The sequence below is a fragment of the Danio aesculapii genome, chromosome 2 (genome assembly GCF_903798145.1).
Source record: "Danio aesculapii chromosome 2, fDanAes4.1, whole genome shotgun sequence".
Classification (NCBI taxonomy): Eukaryota; Metazoa; Chordata; class Actinopteri; order Cypriniformes; family Danionidae; genus Danio; species Danio aesculapii.
In genome coordinates, this window is record NC_079436.1 from 7,082,296 (window position 1) to 7,102,849 (window position 20,554).

The 20,554-nt window shown below is 41.0% G+C and overlaps 1 protein-coding gene across 1 annotated transcript in view; it reads left to right on the plus strand.

Moving 5' to 3' along the window:
• The first annotated feature begins 8,462 nt into the window (after window positions 1-8,462).
• LOC130234501 (phospholipid scramblase 2) overlaps window positions 8,463-20,554 on the plus strand; it is a 48,742-nt gene continuing 36,650 nt past the window's right edge. Inside the window, exon 1 of the mRNA XM_056464720.1 lies at window positions 8,463-8,639. Coding sequence (XP_056320695.1) covers window positions 8,463-8,639 — 177 coding nt within the window. The remainder of the gene's footprint in view (window positions 8,640-20,554) is intronic.

Here is a 20,554-nt window from a genome sequence, read left to right on the forward strand (position 1 = left end):
GAAATGTAAAACAAACACCACAAACACCTACTTAGAGCTGAGGTTAAAAAAAAACTGCAGCTGAGCTGGCACTCTGTGTTTCTCATCATCATGGAAAGTGTTACTAATGTCTTCTGTTGCTTTAATGCAGAGATGCCCAAACTAGGGCCTGTAGGCCAAAGTTGGACCATAACCTTTGATTTAGCCTGCAGAAGGTTGCTGGTTTGAGCAACGGCTGAATCAGTTGGCATTTCTGTTCTGTGTATGTGTGTATGTCCTGGTCCTCCAGGTTGGGGGTTAAGCGTTGGGCTAATGACCCACCATCGTAAAAATTAGATGTTACGAAATAACAACATGAGGCTAAATATCAACTTCAATATAAAACGGTCCTGGGAGTAAGTAAATACTGTTACTTGACAAATAGAGGACCATGCACAAGACGTTGGCATTGAACTCCATTGTGTTCTAAATGGGATTATATTTTTATTGTGAGAAGTTCATTGTAAAATGTAAAAAATATATATAATTATTATTATGATTATACATTTAAAAAAAATTCGTAAATTAGGGATTTTCCATGGCACCTTTAAAGGGCACCTAGGTTACCCCTTTTTTCAGATTTAATATAAGTGTTTTGCGTCTCCAGAATGTGTCTGTAAAGTTTCAGCTCAAAACACCCATCAGATTTTTCATTATACCTTTTGCCAGATTCAATTTTATACATTTTTGCTCTAGGGGGCTGTTTTGTCATACTGCGCCTTTAAGGCTAGTCCTCCCCGCCTACCGTTTCTACGTGCCTTTCTACGTGCCTGCGTCAGACAACAGACAGACTTAAAGGAAGCAGATCTCATGTAGCGTTTGTGAGAAATACTACAGTAAGAACTTTACCAATGAGTATTTGTTGTGCAGTTGCATCGATGAGTCACACACAATGTCGTTACAAAGTTCACGCGCGCGCACACACACACAGATACACATGCACACAAAAGTAGATTTTTAACCATAAGTGCCCTTTGATGTAATATAGTTTGGAATATTTACCTTTGGTCCACCACCTTCAATCAAGTTTGGTTTTTGGTCCTTCATAAGAAAAAGTTTGGGCACCCCTGCCTTAATGGGTAAAATACTTTCTACTGTTGGATGTGTTGCCAATTTTACATGTCATTCATTTAATAAATGAACCAGTTTGGTAATGAAATGTTCCACTGCCCGTTCTACCTAAAATAGAATGACCTAAAATGTGGTTACCTAAAGGTGCCGTATGTAAGTGTAACTAGGTATTGCACTCCTGGATCAAACCAAACACAAGCATTGGTTGCCATATTGAGGAGCGAATGATTTAAACCATGTTCTAAATAAAAGCAACAGCATCCGATAGAAGGAATATTTTTCATTTTTCATTTTTGTCCTAACCAACACCTCGAATTGATATATTAGAAACGGCTTCTATTTCTCACAGAATAAACTGTAAATGGTCACCTCAGGTAAACCTCATGTGCTTTATTCAGTGTTAAATGCTACTAATGTGAGTTTAAATGCCATTTTACATTACATTTATTGGCATACTACTGAAAGCAGCAGCAGATCTTGAAAATAAAACCATTCAAAATTTAACTTTAGAACTAAAGACATATGAGTGATTCAGCATGTACATTTAATAATGTTAAAGATGGTTAATATGTATTTAAATTTCTGTCGTGTTTCGTTTGGTGCAGCCAAATTGCTCAAAACAGAGACAGCGTTCTGGCACAGAAAACACATTTTCAAAGTGAAAAATCAGATTTCATCATTGTTTTTCAGATAAACAAGAATGTTCACTTGGCATGTTTCATAAATATCTGCAAATTTATTATGGTATTTTTTATGCTTTAGTAGAGTCAAAAACTTACATACAGCACCTTTAATAATAAGTCATGTTGAAGCTGAAATAAAAAAAGTATTAACATTCACCAATGTGCCAAACTTACATTATTTTTACTGTATGTAAGCTGTGTTTTTAAAAAATAAATAATAATAATAATAATAATAATAATAAAGAAAACATATAAAATAATCAGTGCTCAACAGTGCTTACTCCCTTCCCTTCAACAGGTCGAACAGCTGTCGCAGTTGGACGTTCTCCTTTACCGACATGAGAAACTGGTAGTGCGTTCATGATAAGACCAACTTGCCATAGATCTATTGGAGAGCAGAACACAGCGAGTGGAAGTGAATAATACATGGCGTTATGCCACACCTCTTCTGCAGGCTCCAAATTCACCTCCTCTAAAGGCTACTAAGGATGCTGTTCTACACAATCTCGGGGCCATAGAGAAAGATCCAAGGAAAGCTAAGGTCTATGAGGCTGAAATTCAGAAGCTTCTGGATGCCGAATATGTTGTCAAGGTTCCATCGGCGTTTCTAAGTACAGATGAGGAATTGTGGTTCATTTCACATCATCTTGTTCACCATAACGGCAAGGACAGGTTAGTTTTTAACTGTTCTTTTGTTCATCGAGGGCTTTCACTCAACCAGCAGCTCCTACCTTGACCCTGCCTTGGTGTGTCACTATTAGGTGTTCTTTTTCGATTCCATGTGCTATGTTTCATCAAATACGACTTCTGCGTGAGGACAGACCTCTTCTGAGGTTTATCTGGAGAAACATGCGAAAAGGGGAGCAAAATTATGTCTACCAATGGCAAATCTTGCCCTTCAGGGCCGACTTGCAGTCCATGTTGTGCAACTTTTGCACTTCAGATGCAAGTCAGGGACTACCAGCCATGGGACGTTGAAGTGAAGCAGTCGATAGAACAGTGCTTTTACGTCGACAAATGCCTACAGAGTCTTCCTACTGCAGAGGAAGCCAGGCAGTTGGTCAACAAGATGAGAGCTGTTCTTAACTCAGGAGAGTTTGAAATCCGACGACCCAAACCTTCCCACAGATCTTCTTGAGAAATGGAAAACTTGGGAACAGGAACTACCTAACTTGGCCAAGGTAATGTTTCCTCATTATTACCTCCCATCACAATTTAGTAAGGAGACATCCCGATGCAGCTTGCACATATTCTGTGATGCGGCCGAGGTGGCCTATGGGGCAGTAGCGTACCTGCTTACTGAGCAAAGGCGCAAACTCCATTCTTCTTTCATTATGGCCAGGTCTAGAGTGGCTCCCTAGCGACAATTGTCAATCTCGAGGTTAGAGCTTTGCGCAGCCTTGGCAAAGCCCAACTTGCTAAGCTTCTAACACAGGAGCTGTCCATTCCAATTGAGACAATTACACTCTGGACTGACTCGACTACTGTATTGACATGGATTCAGTCAGAATCATGCCGATATAAAGTCTTTGTCGGCACTAGAGTGGCCGAGATCCAAGAGTTAACTGACCTGCATTCATGGAGGTATGTGGATTCAGCAAGTAACCTGGCAGATGACGTCACACGGGGAAAGACTCTGGTCGGCAGGTGGACAGATTTTTTTATTGGGGCCATCAGTTCAATGGCCAGCTATACCTTCTCTCGAAGATTGAGAAGACTCATCAGAGATTAAGAAGGCTGTATTCTGCGGTCTCACTATTGATGAACGAAATTCACATATCCCTGATATAACCCAGTTTACCTCCTGGAAGGCCTTAGTCAAGGCGTCTTTTCAGTCTGTTCATGGGGCGGCTGCTCTCGATCCAGAAACATCCGGTCCAGATTATCAGAGCACTGAAGCATTAATACTAAGCCAATGCCAAGCTGAATCGTTTCCACTGGAAGTCAAAGCTTTACACCAAAGGAGACCAGTTTCCCCTTAAAGTCGTCTAAACACTCTTGCACCGGAGTTTGATCAGGCACTAAATTTAATATGAGTTGTGGGATGGCTCAGATAGTTGGAGGGCTCAATAGAGATTATAGAGATCCTATAGAGATTCATCCTGTAGTATTAGATCCCCAACATACTATTACCAAGCAACTCATCCAAGATGTAGATGAACGCCTGCTTCATCCAGGGCCAGATCGAGTTTTTGCAGAGCTCTGTCAAAACTATTGGGTCTTAAAGGGTAGACAATTGGTTGAAAAAGCACTAGAGAGAGTGTGTGCAAGCCAGATGTGGAGGGCTAAACTAACTGTGCCCATTATGGCTGACTTACCCTTAGCTTGGCTACAGCTCTATCAGCCACCATTCTTTTTGACGGAGGTCGGCTGCTTCGGGCCATTTACCGTCGAAGTAGGCCATTGGTCAGAGAAATGATGGGGTGTGATCTTTAAATGTTTGATGACATGGTGCATACAGCTCGATCTCCTTAACAGCCTAGACACAGATGCCTTCTTACTCGCCCTAAGGCATTTTTTAGCCAGTCGGGGTACCCCATCAGAGATTGTCTCAGACCAAGGGACTAATTTCCAAGGTGCGGAAACAGAGCTAGGAGAGGCCTTTAAGGCAATCGAATCCCAACTGCAAGTTTACATCCCTCCCAGCTCCAATGGCAACAACAGGAGTGAGGCACTGAATGACCTGTACCTGCACATCAGTGAGCAGCAGACAGCCCACCCAGATGCTTTTCTCATTTTGGCTGGGGACTTTAACCATGCAGACCTAAAGTGTGTGTTTCCAAAAATACACCAACACATAGACTTTCCAACACGCGGCAATAACACACTGGACTTTGTTTACACCACCCAGAGAGAAGCTTACAAAGCTTTCCCCCTCCCCCACCTCGGTGCCTTAGACCACATAACTTTCATGCTAATGCCTGCTTGCAGACCGATCATTAAAGTCACCAAACCAGTTTGAAAGGAGATACAAGTGTGGAGGTTCAAGTTCAGAGGCTTTACAAGACCGCTTCAATACTACAGACTGGGATATGTGTAAACAGTTGCCACTCACAACAACACCCCTGACCTCCAGGAGTATGCTGAGACTGTTACAGCCTACATAAACAAATGCACTGAGGATGTAACAGTCACCAAAACCATTACAGTCCATCCCAATCAGAATCCAAGGCTGACAGGAGACGTCTTCAGCCTCTTGAAGGCTAGGAACATTGCCTTCAGAGCTGGAGATGAGGTGAGCCTAAAGACAGCTAGAGCCAACCTTCCCCGTGGCATCAGAGAGGCTAAGAGACAGTACTCAAGAGGAATAGCCCATCGCTTTAATAAAAGCAGAGACACATGAAGTCTGTAGAGAGGAATACAGACCATTACAGACTACAAACCCCAACCACAGACCTGTGATAGCACCATTTCCCTGCTGAACGAGCTAAACACATTCTTCGCTCATTTTGATGGACAAAAAAGCACCACTGCACAGAAGATGCCACCTCCTCCTGGTGACCAGGTGATGACTATCTCCAGACAGTTTGAGAAGGTGCCTCAGATAGATCAACGCACACATAGCTCCGGGCTCCGACAACATCCCAGGTCATGTACTGAAAGACACGAATTAGAACTCACTAATGTCTTCACAGAAATTTCCAACATCTCTTTAATCCAGGCTGTCGTCCGCACCTGTTTCAAAGCCACCACCATCATTCCGGTCCCAAAAAGTCATCTCCTTCCTGCTTTAATGACTCCTGTCATCATGAAGTTCTTTGAACAGCTTGTCATGCAGCACATTAAGTCTGTCCTGCCCCCCTCCTTGGACCCCTTTCAGTTTGCATATCGGTCTAACTGCTCAGCTGATGACACCATCTCTACTGCACTTCACTCAGCACTCACACATCTGGACAAAAAAAAGGCTCCTACATTCGAATGCTGTTCATAGACTTCAGTTTAGCATTCAACACTATCATCCCCCAACAGCTCACTCAAAAACTGGTCCAGCTGGGGCTCAACACCTCTCTGTGTAACTGGTTGCTGGATTTTCTCACAGGAAGACCACAAGCAGTACGGCCGGCAGTAACACATCCAGCACCATCACTCTAAACACTGAGACCCTTCAGGGATGTGTGTTGTGCCCTATCCTCTTCACTTTGCTGACTCGTGATTGTGCACCATCATACAACTCCAAACTTTTCATCAAGTTTGCGGATGACACGACTGTGGTGGGTCTCATCAACAAAAGCGATGAGAAAAACTAAAGAAGCGAGGTGAGCCGTCTGGCCGAGTGGTGCAGAGACAACAATCTCTTTTTGAATGTGGAGAAGATGAAGGTGATTGTTGTTGACTTCAGGAAAGCGCACACTCTGCATGCTCCTCTGACCATCAACAGTGCCTCTGTGGAGCGTGTGAGCAGCACCAAGTTCCTGGGTGTACACATCACTGAGGATCTCTCCTGGACAAAAAACACCACTGCACTGGCCAAAAAAAAATCACAGCAGCGTCTCTAGTTCCTCCGAAAACTGAAAAGAGCAAGAGCACCAGCCCCAATCATGTACACCTTCTACAGAGTCACAATTGAGAGCATCCTGACCAGCTGCATCAGCCTGCAATGCATCCTGCAGGAAAACTCTTCAACACAGAGTGAGAACAGCAGAGAAGATCATTGGTGTCCCTCTCCCCTTCCTCCAGGACATTTACAGCACCTGTCTCACCCGAAAAGCCCTCTGCATAACAGCAGACCTCACCCACCCAATGTACAGCTTCTTCAGTCTGCTGCCATCAGGGAGGAGACTGCGGAGTCTCCAGGCCAGGACCATCAGAATGAAACGCAGCTTCATCCATCAGACTGTCAGGAAGCTGAACTCCCTCTGCCACCACTCCCCTATCCCTCCCCATGCACCTTTGGACTCTGACACACATGAAAACACACACCCACCCACCCACACACAATGGTAATTGTATTGTATTGTTTACACATTTTTGTCTGTGTGTGTGTGTATGCACAAGCGGAGGTGTGTCTGGAGCGTGGAGCTGTAGAGGACCTGGAGTGTGGAGCTGCTGAGGACCTGGAGCTGCGGAGGGCCTGGAGCGTGGAGCTGCAGAGAGCCTGGAGCATGGAGCTGTGGAGGGCCTGGAGCGTGGAACTGCAGAGAGCCTGGAGCATGTAGGTCTGGGGGATTTTGGTTCAGCAGGCAAAGGCAGGTTACACATCCCCAGTGGGTCAAGAGGCTCTGGTTCAGAAAGCACTGGCAGTTCAGCTAACCCCAGTGGGTCAGGTGGCTTAGGTTCAGGAGACACTGGCAGTTCATTTAACCCCAGTGGGTCAGGAGGCTTTGGTTCAGTAGGCACTGGCAGTTCATCTAACCCCAGTGGGTCAGGAGGCTTTAGTTCAGGAGGCACTGGCAGTTAATTGAACCCCAGTGAGTCGGGAGGTTTTGGTTCAGGAGGCACTGGCAGTTCATTTAACCTCAGTGGGTCAGGAGGCTTTGGCTCAGGAGGCACTGGCAGTTCATTTAACCTCAGTGGGTCAGGTAGCTTTGGCTCAGGAGGCACTGGCAATTCATTTAACCCCAGTGGGACAGGAGGCTTTGGTGCAGAAAGCAGTGAAGGGTCAATTCAATTAAATTCAATCCATGTTTATTTCTATAGCACCTTTACAATGTAAATTGTGTAAAAGCATAGTAAATTGAAACAGTGTCAGTCCAGTTTTCAGAATTGAAGTTCAGTTTAGTTCAGTTCAGTGTGGTTTCGCTGTTGACAGTCCAAACACTGAAGAGCAAATGCATCGATGCGCAGCTCCACAAGTCCCGAACCATGCAAGCCAAGGGCAAAAGCGGCAAGGAACATATTTCACATTTTTGTCTGTGTGTGTGTGTATGCACAAGCGGAGGTGTGTCTGGAGCGTGGAGCTGTAGATGACCTGGAGTGTGGAGCTGCTGAGGACCTGGAGCTGCGGAGGGCCTGGAGCGTTGAGCTGCAGAGAGCCTGGAGCATGGAGCTGCGGAGGGCCTGGAGCGTGGAACTGCAGAGAGCCTGGAGCATGTAGGTCTGGGGGATTTGGTTCAGCAGGCAAAGGCAGGTTATACATCCACAGTGGGTCAAGAGGCTCTGGTTCAGAAAGCATTGGCAGTTCAGCTAACCCCAGTGGGTCAGGAGGTTTTGGTTCAGGAGGCACTGGCAGTTCATTTAACCCCAGTGGGTCAGGAGGCTTTGGCTCAGGAGGCACTGGCAGTTCATTTAACCTCAGTGGGTCAGGAAGCTTTGGCTCAGGAGGCACTGGCAGTTCACTTAACCCCAGTGGGACAGGAGGCTTTGGTTCAGAAAGCACTGAAGGGTCAATTCAATTCAATCCATGTTTATTTCTATAGCACATTTACAATGTAAATTGTGTCAAAGCATAGTAAATTGAAACAGTGTCAGTCCAGTTTTCAGAGTTGAAGTTCAGTTTAGTTCAGTTCAGTGTGGTTTCGCTGCTGACAGTCCAAACACTGAAGAGCAACAGCATCGATGTGCAGTCCCGAACCATGCAAGCCAGTGGCGAAAGCATCAAGGAACATACTTCACATATTGATGAAGGTGAAGGAAAAAATTTAGAGAGAAACCAAGCTCAGTTGGGCATGACCATTTCTCCTATGGCCAAACTTCTTGTTTGGTCACACGGCTCTGGGAAGTCACAAGGCTCTGGCGGCTCTGAGAAGTCACATGGCTCTTGTGGCTCTGGTAAGTCACACAGCTCTGGGAAGTCAGACAGGTCTGGCAGCCATTCGTGGAACTCAGGTGGTGGCTCTGGCCTTTCATGGGATTCGGGAGGATCTGGCACCCCTGGAGAATCAGCCAGCTCTGGAGAATCTGGCAGCTCTGGCAGTGACGGAGGATCTGGTGATTGTGACATGGTCCTGCCAAAACTTTATTATGACTGGACAAAAAAAAAATGGTTTTAGGCTCTTCTGAACAGAAAACACAAGGCTCTACCTCAAATCAGAATTTTTCTAGCAAAATTTCTGCTGCTGGATATGTATTATTGACTGTCCTAAATTGCATATCTTTAATTTTCTTTTAAGATATTCACAAAAAGTATTTTTAAATACTTTATTTTCAATCGGTTTTTATTTTAATGGTGTACTGAAGTCTAAAGATAATTTACTTTTTAAAATATGCCCAGATACTTTATTGTTACTTTTTTTTTGTCTTCGTACCTCCATTCTTTAATTTGGGTAATTTAGTAGATACATTTAAATATGAAACAGTATTTTGTACAATAGAATGTATAATATAATAGTATAGTTTAATGTTTTTTAAAGCAATAGGAATAGCTTTACTTAAAGTATTAAATTCTCTAAAAGAACATATAGCTAATATTTTTCCATGAATAAATTATGTTGAAGAATTTGACCATTTTCATCTAAAGGATCTAACACACAGTTGAAGTCAGAATTATTAGTCCTCTGAATTATTAGCCCCCCTGTTTATTTTTTCCCCAATTTCTGTTTAACGGAAAGAAGATTTTTTTAAACATATTTCTAAACATAATAGTTTTAATAACTCATTTGTTATAACTGATTTATTTTATCTTTGCAATGATATTTGACCAGATATTTTTTAAGGCACTTCTATACAGCTTAAGGTGACATTTAAAGGCTTAACCAGGTTAATTAGGTTAACTAGGCAGGTTAGGGTAATTAGGCAAGTTACTGTATGATGATGGTTTGTTCTGTAGACTAACGAAAAAAAATATAGCTTAAAGGGGCTAATAATTTTGTGGTTAAAATGGTTTTTAAAAAATTAAATACTGCTTTTATTCTAGCTGAAATAAAGACTTTCTCCAGATGCAAAAATATAGGAAATACTGTGAAAACTTCCTTACTCTGTTAAACATCATTTGAGAAATATTTAAAAAAGAAAAAAAAAAATTCAAAGGGGGGCTAATAATTCTGACTTCAACTTTTTTATCATATCACTCTTATTTGAAAACTGAAAACGTCAACATGATTCCAAAAATGTTGAGTATACTGGCAAGACCAAAATAAATGTGAAATAGTTTCGGTAAAGCATTTACAAATAGCAATTTAACTCCATATAAAAGTGACGTTTTTGTAAAAAATAAATAAATAAATAAATAAATAATAATAATAGTATGTTTTGTATGGTAAGCCCTAGTAAGCATCGTAAATTCTTGTAATGTAAGTATTTTGATTTCTGATACTTTTGCATCAGAGGATATGTTGTTGTGAGTCAGTACAGTAGCCTAGCAACCTCTCTGCTAATCCTCCTGGTATAGTAGTATGGTGTTCTCCAGGGGTGTAGAGTGTCACTGGTGCCTTTTACAATATGTCAAACAAAGGAGTTTGCATGCCAATGCCTTTTTAATTCTGGGGGCAATTTCAATGAACGCAACAGCAATAACAGTGAACTCTGAGAGACAAAAGCATGAGTACAGAAAGATCCTTGAGATGACAGAATATTCAACGTGTTATGAGCAGTCATCATCTAATCTGGTGAGTACCCGCATAAACTATTATGTACGTAAATGTAATGTGCGGATCATATGTCATATGCTTTATAAATGCATATTCATACAGAACCTAATGCATGGAAAAAGGTAAACAAAAAGTAAAGTATTCTCTGCTAAGAATGCTGCTGGCCATTTTACATCAAACATGATTATATGGCATTATCTGAAATTGAACACCTGTTTTTATTGCAGGTCATTTATTATGCAGTGTTTAACATAAATGAGTACACCCCTCACAGATCAGTCTTTTGAATTAATATTTTATAGAGTGCTTCACAATAACATATTTTTTATGCACACACTGTAAAACCCAACAGTCAATTTTATCAAATGAAATGAGTGTAGTTAACTCAAAATTGACTGAAAGTTAATTCTACTTACTTGAAAAGAGTTTTAAACTCAGTGTTGAAGGCAGTAAATTTTGCAGTTTTTGTTTCCACCTAGTTTTTGTTTTCACCCAATAATTCACCCAATATTAGCATCTACACCAATGCACAGCATTGTTCTGTTTATTACAGGGGTGTCTAACTCATAGCTCGTTCTATCGATGAGTCCTCAAAATGAAAATCAGTGTGTGACACCAAACAACTGCACAAATGATCATGGCTGTCCTTCAGTTGTACCCTTTGAAATTCTTTATTCCAAAGGGCCCTTCGAAGTGGCCATTTTTGAGCACTTTCATTTGCAACAACACTTCAGTAGAGCGGCCATGATTGTTTTCATTATGACTTGCCCTTCAGAGGGCAAAATATCTTGTTTGGATGAGATGCTACGTCTGAAATCACCCCCTATATGCTCATTCACTATTTCCTATACCTGTCCACTAATATAGTCCATTTTAAAGAGTGATTGAAAATAACCTAAATGAATTGAAAATAAAATCCCTGATAAATCCCTAGTCAGATTACATTTTAAACTCTTGGTCAGACACTGTTATAGTTATTTAACACTTAGCAAGCTGTCTGTTAGTAATGAAACAAATTATTTTGATATCTGTTATGTATAAAAATGTTACATTTGATTAATACTACTTTATTTTGAAACTTTCACTGATAGCATTCTACTATATGGCTGCAAATCCATTCATTCATTTTCTTTTCAGCTTAGTCCCTTTATTAATCAGGGGTCGCCACAGTAGAATGAACCGCCAACTTATCCAGCATATGTTTTACGCCCTTCCAGTCGCAACCCAACACTAGGAAACACCCATACACTCTTGCATTCACACACATTCAATAAGGCCAATTTAACTTATTCAATTCACCTATACCGCATGTCTTGGGACTGTGGGGGAAACTCGAGCACCTGGATGCAAATTAATTTGCCAGACAAATTCTCATTGGGCATTTTGGGTATGTTTTAGCTGTCTAGCGTGGGTTGTATACTCATTATTGGAGTGTATTGTGGGATTGATTGAGCACACTCAAATAGAAATGGCTGCTTTAGGGTGATTTGCTAAAGTCTATGGCATACAGCTGTGGATACTCACATCAATATAGCATAGTTTTTGTAACACTGTACAACATAACAACAAAAATTTACACTTTTATATTAAGGTGAGGGTTGGGTTTAGGGTTGGGGCAGGGGTAGATGTCAATAAAATACAACTTAATGCGTAATTTGATAAATAATACACAGTATAATTACTGTTACATTACTGTGGCTAGGTTTTAGGGTTAGGGTAGACGTTAATAAAATACACATAATGGATAATTAATTAAATAATATAAATAATTCTTGTTTACTTTCGACAGCAGCTGTATCCCTACTAGCAACAACTGGGTGATTTCAGATACTGCCAGAGTTTTGATTTTAACCTAATTAAATGCACTTGATCAGATCATGCTAATTAAAGCTTTCTGGTTTATTTGAAAACTACAAGGAATGTTGGTTGGATCAGAGATGGAACTAAAAAGCTAAAGAGCCCTCCAGGAAACATGCTCAATTGTTCTGACAATTTTTTTTAACTTAAGTGCAATACACAAAAGCTGTAGGCTAGTTTTCTTGAATCAGAATCAGTTTTACTGCCAAGTGTGCTTCACACACACAAGGAATTTGTTTTGGCTACAGAAGCTTCCAGTGTACATAAAGTGACAAGTGACAACACAAAATAAATATGAAAAAAATAAAAATGATAACATTAAACAGATGCGGTTAGTCAAGAAACCTGGACGTTGAGTTATATGTACAGATTGTTATAAATATACAGGTTATAAGGGGCTGTGTACAAGTGCGAATGTAGAAAATATTGCATTGTATATTGATATAAGGTGCTGTGTACAAGTGCGTATGAGAAAGTATTGCACATATTTATTGCACAGTAGGGGAATATTTAACTGTTCATAAGGTAGACAGCCTGAGGAAAGAAACTCTTCCTGTGTCTGGCTGTTTTTGTGCTTGGTGCTCTGAAGCGCCGACCAGACGGTAACAGTTGAACAGGTAGTGTGCTGGGTGTGAGGCATCCAGAGTGACTTTGCGAGCTCTTTTACTCACTCTGGAAGAGTACAGTTCTTGAAGTGTAGGAAGGGTTGTGCCAGTGATTCGTTCAGCAGTCCGGACTACTCGCTGTAGTCTACGGAGGTCGGTTTTGGCAGCTGAACCAAACCAGACAGTGATTGAAGTGCAGAGGATGGATTGGATGACAGCTGAGTAGAACTGTACGAGCAGCTCCTGTGGCAGGTTGAACTTCTTCAGCTGACGAAGGAAGTACAGTCTCTGCTGGGCTTTCTTCACAATAGAGTCTATATGAATAGCTGCACACAGTTGTTGAAGATATTTATTTATTACATGTGTATATAGGCATGGGACAATAACCGTTTGGAAAAGTCAAGGTCTATAGTCTAATACCGTTCCTAAGGTAGGTGTAAGACTTTTTTTTTTATATGTTTTTAGTTTTAGTTTTTTAAGACAACAGTATCTCCAGCAGAAAAGATATTCAAAGATGGCATTTTAAAAGAAATCTGTGTTTTTGAAACAAATAAAGACTAATTTAGCAAATAAAGAATTATTTAGCCTGACATGTTTACTGTTCCAAAATATTTGCATTGTTTCTCAAAATAAAATATATTGAGTTCAAAGGGCAAAATAGCTTAAGTTTTTTACCCAGACATTTAAAAAGAACACATTTTAGAGAAATAATCATAAAACCATGAAATTTTTATCCAAGGTTATCATACCATCAGAATCTTATACCTATGTCTTATACCATGCCTATGTGTATAAAGAAAAACTTTAAATAATATACCGCAAAAATGCGTGGCTTGTCCTGGAGGTGCTCTTTTATAGTCAGATCATCTAATTACAAGCCGTGTAGCCACTACACAAACACCTCCCAAGCTGTCTTTGAAACAAAATAGGCCTACATTCACACCTGCCTGCCAAGAACACCGACACCTTCAGCAACTTCACTGAATGAGGACATGAATAATTTATGCTTCTCACAATTTTGATCACTATTTAATTCATGTGTTAAAACTTTGCAGATAGTTTAAACCATTATAGGGGTAACGGTTAGCTTTTTTCAGTACTTTTGACATTTAGTTGTTCATTGAATTTGAATAGACCATAGTTGCTATAGTGCAGTAGTCTCAAACTCAAATCCTGGAGGGTTGCAGCTCTGGATAGTTTAGCTCCAACCACCTCCAACTCACACTTGCTTAAGTCTCTAGTAGTCTTGAACTCCTTGATTAGTTGGATCAGCTGTGTTTGATTAGGGTTGGAGCAAATCTGTGCAGAGTTGTGGCCCTCCAGTAATCGAGTTTGAGACGTATGGTATAGTGGAAACTCTGAACGCAGGCCCGTAGCCAGGGGGGCATTAGTGTGGTTTGAAAGACCCACTCCTCACTCACAAAAGTCCTGAAATTGCCCCATACATGAGCTAATTTGTCCTATTTTGACTGCTGTCATCATAAATTGTGGAAATAATCCATCAAAGTCTTTAAGATCATGCAGAATCTGACGTAAGTCAAATCATCTTTCATTTTCCTACTGTATTGTTGTTAAATAGAGAAAATATTTTACAAGTAGAATTTATTCTAAATCTTCAGCGAATAATTGGTACAACCCTTCCTACTCCCCAAGAACTGTACTTATCCAGAGCGAGCAGAAGGGCTGCCAAAACACTCTGGACCCCTCACACCCAGCACACTGCCTCTTTGAACTTTTACCTTCTGGTCGACGCTACAGAGCACTGTGTACCAGAACAGCCCGACACAGAAACAGTTTCTGCCCTCAGGCAATCCATCTCATGAACACTTGATGATAATAATTGCGAAACCAACATCACTACTTGCTATACACATTTATACACATATACACTTATTTAACACACTTTACATGCCAATTTGCACATAACAGCTGCACATATAACGTTGTATATAGTAATAAACATGTACATACACTTGTCAATTTGCATATTTGCATTCACTACTTACTTCTATTTTTTTTAAATATATTTATTATCTGTTTTTTTATCCTGTCTCTGTAATCCTGTTGCACTGTAGAAGCTCTGTCACCAAAACAAATTCCTCGTATGTGTGAACATAAAGCTCTTTCTGATTCTGATTCTGATCTTGGACCTTATTAAAAGGTGTGAAGCACCGAAAGTGGCCCAAAGTTAATTTAATAGGTTGTTGTTGTTTCATGAATTACATTTTACAAGAGAGCCTAGAAAAAATTGCAAAGCCCTACATTATTATTATTATTATTTTATTTTTTTATTATTGTTTTAATTGTTTATTATTCAAATGGACAAATTCTGACTGAGGAAAGTTGAATGTGCTGGCCAGTTTGTTATTTTCCTAATAAATGACAAAATGCTATTTTAAAAAGTTTTTTTTCATATTTCTTTATAAATATTTCTTTACTAAATATTTTTTGGGGGCGACGCAGTGGTGCAGTAGGTAGTGCTGTCGCCTCACAGCAAGAAGGTCGCTGGCACGAGCCTCGGCTGGGTCAGTTGGTGTTTCTGTGTGGAGTTTACATGTTCTCCCTGCATTCGCATGAGTTTCCTCCGGGTGCTCCAGTTTCCTCCACAGTCCAAAGACATGCGGTACAGGTGAATTGGGTAGGCTAAATTATCCGTAGTGTATGAATGTGAGTGAGTGTGTATGGATGTTTCCCAGAGATGGCTGGAAGGGCATCCGCTGCGTAAAACATGTGCTGGATAAGTTGGCGGTTCAAACCCTGTGGCGACCTCGGATTAATAAAGGGACTAAGCCGAAAAGAAAATGAATGAATGAATAAATATTTTTGGTACATCAAAAATGGAGGTTATGATGACCATCTTACAAGCTAATCCAGCTAAAAAAGTGCTTAAAATGTCACTAAAGGAGTATTTAACCCTCAGTCTTAAATACAAGGAATAAAAAAATTAGGTGAGTAACTGCAAAAAACTCCACTTTTTGAGAAAAAAAGAACCACCTCTTTCACCAGGCTGGCTACAGGCCAGGAACACCTACTGGAAACTCACAATTAATGAAAAAATAAATGTTTTGTGTTGTTTTTCAGCACTGAGGAGCGTTGTGTTCTCATCATGTTTTTGCAAGGTAAGAGATTTAAAAGTGATTAAATGTGCTCTTTACACGGCTGGCTGGAATCCTTGAATCTGATTGGTCAATCATGACATTCCAAAATACAGTAGTCAATATTCAAAATGGGGTGACGCAGTGGTGTAGTAGGTAGTGCTGTTGCCTCACAGCAAGCAGATCGCTGGTTCGAGCCTCGGCTGGGTCCGTTGGCGTTTCTGTGCTGAGTTTGCATGTTTTCCCTGCGTTTGCGTGGGTTTCCTCTGGGTGCTCCGGTTTCCCCCACAGTCCAAAGACATGCGGTACAGGTGAATTGGGTAGGCTAAATTGTATGAGTGTGTATGGATGTTTCCCAGAGATGGGTTGCAGCTGGAAGGGCATCTGCTGCATAAAACATGTTCTGGATAAGTTGGCAGTTCATACTGCTGTGGCGACCTTAGATTAATAAAGGGAATAAGCCGAAAAGAAAAAGAATGAATGAATGAATGAATATTCGAAGTGGATCAAAACCTTTCATCAAAGTTGTCCTAAAACTATTCAACAACACCCTTTTTTGTCTTAAGACAATTAAGGAAAACTTTTTTGATCCCCTTCAAATGTTGACTTCTGTACTGTATGTTATTCCCAAAGCCATAGAGAGTTGCAACAACAGAAGTCCAAAATGACTGACCATCACAGTATGCATGTGGACTCAAATTGTTCCAGGAAGTGCTTCGTGGTTAATTCAAATAATGTAAGATAACGTTAAAACACACACAATCTTCAATTTTAAATCTTCGTACCTTTCGGAAGTGCAAAACCGACCAGCTTCAGCTGTAACTTGGCTGTAAGTGCTAACTTCCGGGAACTATTGAGAGGCTGCATGAGCCGCCATTGCTGAAAAATTGTTGTTGTCTCTCTCTCTGTAACTCTGGTTATTCCGTGATGACAAATAATTAAAGTAATAACACAGGCTCATTCTGTGTTACGAATATACACTCACAGGCCACTTTATTAGGTACACCTCTCCAGCTGCTTGTTAACGCAAATTTCTAATCAGCCAATCACATGGCAGCAACTCAATGCATTTAGCCATGTAGACATGGTCAAGACGATCTGCTGCAGTTCAAACCAAGCATCAGAATTGGAAAGAAAGGTGATTTAAGTGACTTTGAATGTGGCTTGGTTGTTGGTGCCAGACGGGCTGGTCTGAGTATTTCAGAAACTGCTGATCTACTGAGATTTTCATGCACAACTATCTATAGGGTTTACAGAGAATGGTCCGAAAAAGAGAAAATATCCAGTGAGCGGCAGTTCTGTGGGCACAAATGCCTTGTTGATTCCAGAGGTCAGAAAAGAATAGCCAGACTGGTTCGAGCTAATAGAAAGGCAACAGTAACTCAAATAACCACCCGTTACAACCGAGGTATGCAGAAGAGCATCTCTAAATGCACAACACATCGAAACTTGAGGCACAATTCGCACAGGCTCACCAAAATTGGACAAGGTAGGGTCAAAGTTTGACGTCAACAACATGAAAGCATGGATCCATCCTGCCTTATATCAATGGTTCAGGCTGGTGGTGGAGGTGTAATGGTATGGGGGATATTTTCCTGGCACACTTTGGGCCCATTAGTACCAATTGAGCATCGTATCAACGCCACAGCCTACCTAAGTATTGTTGCTATCCATGTCAATCCCTTTATGACCACAGTGTACCCGTCTTTTAATGGCTACTTCCAGCAGGATAACGTGCCATGTCATAAAGCGCGAATCATCTCAAACTGGTTTCGTGAACATGACAATGAGTTCACTGAACTCAAATGGCCTCAACAGTTAGCAGATCTTAATCCAATAGAGCACCTTTGGGATGTGGTAGAACAGGAGATTCGCATCATGGATGTGCAGCCGACAAATCTGCAGCAACTGCGTTATGCTATCATGTCAATATGGAGCAAAATCTCTGAGGAATATTTCCACTTCCTTGTTGAATCTATGGGTTCCAAGCCGGTACTTGTAAGGTGTACCTAAGAAAGTGGCCGATGAGTGTATACATCTGCTTATCTGTCACTCTGCTGTTCTTGACTGTTCGGTGCCATGTTGTAATAATAATAATAATAATAATAATAATAATAATAATAATAATAATAATAATAATAATAATAATAATATTTGGGCAAATAATAAGGTAGGGCACTTCTTTCTGCAAGATTTACACCTTTTTACGGAGCTCAGATTTGTTGCACGTGGCTGTATAATAAGCGTAAAGCTGATTGTTTATCCAGCATAAAGACCTCCCTCCAGTTTCACAAGTCAGGTCATTGATAAGGCTGTCAGGCTTTATTCTGTGATAACTGGCTTATTGTATATATATATATATATATATATATATATATATATATATATATATATATATATATATATATATTTTTTTTTTTTACCAAATTTAACACATTGCCTGTCAGACTAACTTGAAGGAACTCCCTGGCGATCAAAACCAGTTCAAATCAGGCTTGGAAATCAGGCACCAATTTGTCTCCATTACGATAACAGAGGACCAATTTATTTGAGTCTTTCCACCCATACTTTGGGCGGATGTTTGGTACCCTTCAGCCAACTTTGTAAATGATTTAATAAACTAACAATAGGGCTTTACAGGATTTTCAGCAGGAAAACTCAACTAATTGCCTCACAAGACTTAATTGAACGACTCCCCTACATGGGTCATGTGCTCGCCATGGGTGCATCCTGCCAGATGTACAATTTCATAGATACAAAGAGAAGTTAATGCATATGAATGTAAGACAATCTCTTAAAATGTTAGAAATAAGGCAGACGTATCTTTGATTAATATTCCTGTCTGAAATGTATGATGTCTGGTATTGAACGAAAGCTAGTGACATTTGCAATACATTGGTGTAAATGAAAAACTAGAAGTACAAACAGTATTCGTCTTGTAACATTTGATGTAATATAGTTACAAACTTACCATGTGAAATCTACAAGCAGTGTGTTAATGATTAACCCTTACTACGATGGTACGGGGCGTGGCCCCGCCCTTCATGCCAACTGCTCATTGGAAGACAGTGCCATGGAGATGGACCAAACCAGGTTACATAAAAACACCCTGCAACAAAGAAACATTGCTTTTTTCATTAGTTGGCTGTTGCTCTCTGCCCCCTCTCGCCTGCCCGCACACCGCGCCGCCACGCGATTGGGTCACCACGAACTTTACATGCAAACCTCTTAAGTTTCGGGATCGGCGAAAACCGCAACGAACTTCTGCAAACCGACTCTCAGCAGTCCGTCACCTCGGTAACCCAGGACAGCCATTCACAAGCCATTGAATCCCAAAGACATCATCAAAACGAGTCACCAGCCAATCAGAAGCGCTGTGTTTCCCGAGGCCAGCCGGCGACAGTGTTGCCAGATTGAGCGGTTTCCTGCCCAATTGGGTGGTTTTGAATTTATTTTTGCGGGTAAAAAATGACATAGGCGGGTAGTGAAAATTTGGGCGTGCCTGCCAGCCCCGGTCTGTCCTCATAAGCCTGTTTTGATCTCCAAAAGAGACGCCATAGCCCCCGTTCTTCGCATTGATATGCTTAGAACAGTGTAGAAACGCTTGTGATCCGAGTCAACGCTTATGAAACGCATCAGATCCTACTTAAGGACATACTCACTTGGCACGGTTGCCTTGAATCGTGCCGAAGCACAGTTGTCCCCCCTCCCCCTCTCCCCCGACGGCCCGCACTCACACTGCATCTTTACATTTCATTCCTGAGCACGCTTATGTCATTGATGATCTGATTGTTCAGTTCAACAGGAAGAGAAGCGGTTTCGCTCAGCACAGTGACATTGCTTTTTAGTCATCTGGAATGCAGTGACACGCAGTCAGCCGAACACATACACAACTTTTGACGCTCATACATTATCATGAAAGTCTGCAGGTATTAGGAGGTTTGCTAAAGGTGCAGCAAGGGGGTTGGCATCTTTAAAAAACTTTGACAGTTCGTGTTTATTGAAAAGTAAGAATGAATAATGAATCTATATGAAAGAGCCCCTAAAAGCCACGTCTCGTCTTCAGTTTTGGGCTCAGGTGCGCTTTGCACTCGCACTACAAGCATACTGCGCCAAAGCCTAACCGAACCGCAGTCTGACACACCTCTTCCAACCGGGCCAGGGCCGGCCAACTGAACAGCGCCTGGGCGTGATTCAGAGCACTGTGCGCCCTACGATGTCTGTCAGATATTGGATTTCAGTTGCCATATCTGACGAATAAATGTCAGTATTTGACATCAATAATGCTGTTTTATAATGTTGGCTCGATGTTGGATTTTTGGTCATTTTCTAACACTTTCTAAGTTAAATTAACCAAATATCAGCGTCATTTCACAACATTATTGGACGTCATAATAATGTTGTCCTTAGACACAGAATAGACATTGAATTTTGGTCACCTGACAACACAACCTATTTATTAATGTCTTATGACGTTGTGTGCCTGCTGGACATTACCAAGATGATGAAGATGAAACCTGGTTGAAGATATTGCCAAGACAAAGATCTCAAATACAGCCAAGGAAACTGTCAGTTTCAGAAAAGAAAATAAAGCTGCTGAAATGACCTAGCCAATCACCTGACCTAATTCCAATAAAAAATAAGAAATATTAGTTTGTTTAGTTCTGTTTGGAACTGAACTCTGCAGGAAGGCAAATCTCCAGGAACAGGGCTGAGCACCTCTGGACTACACTGTAAAATATCTGTTAATCAACAGTTTT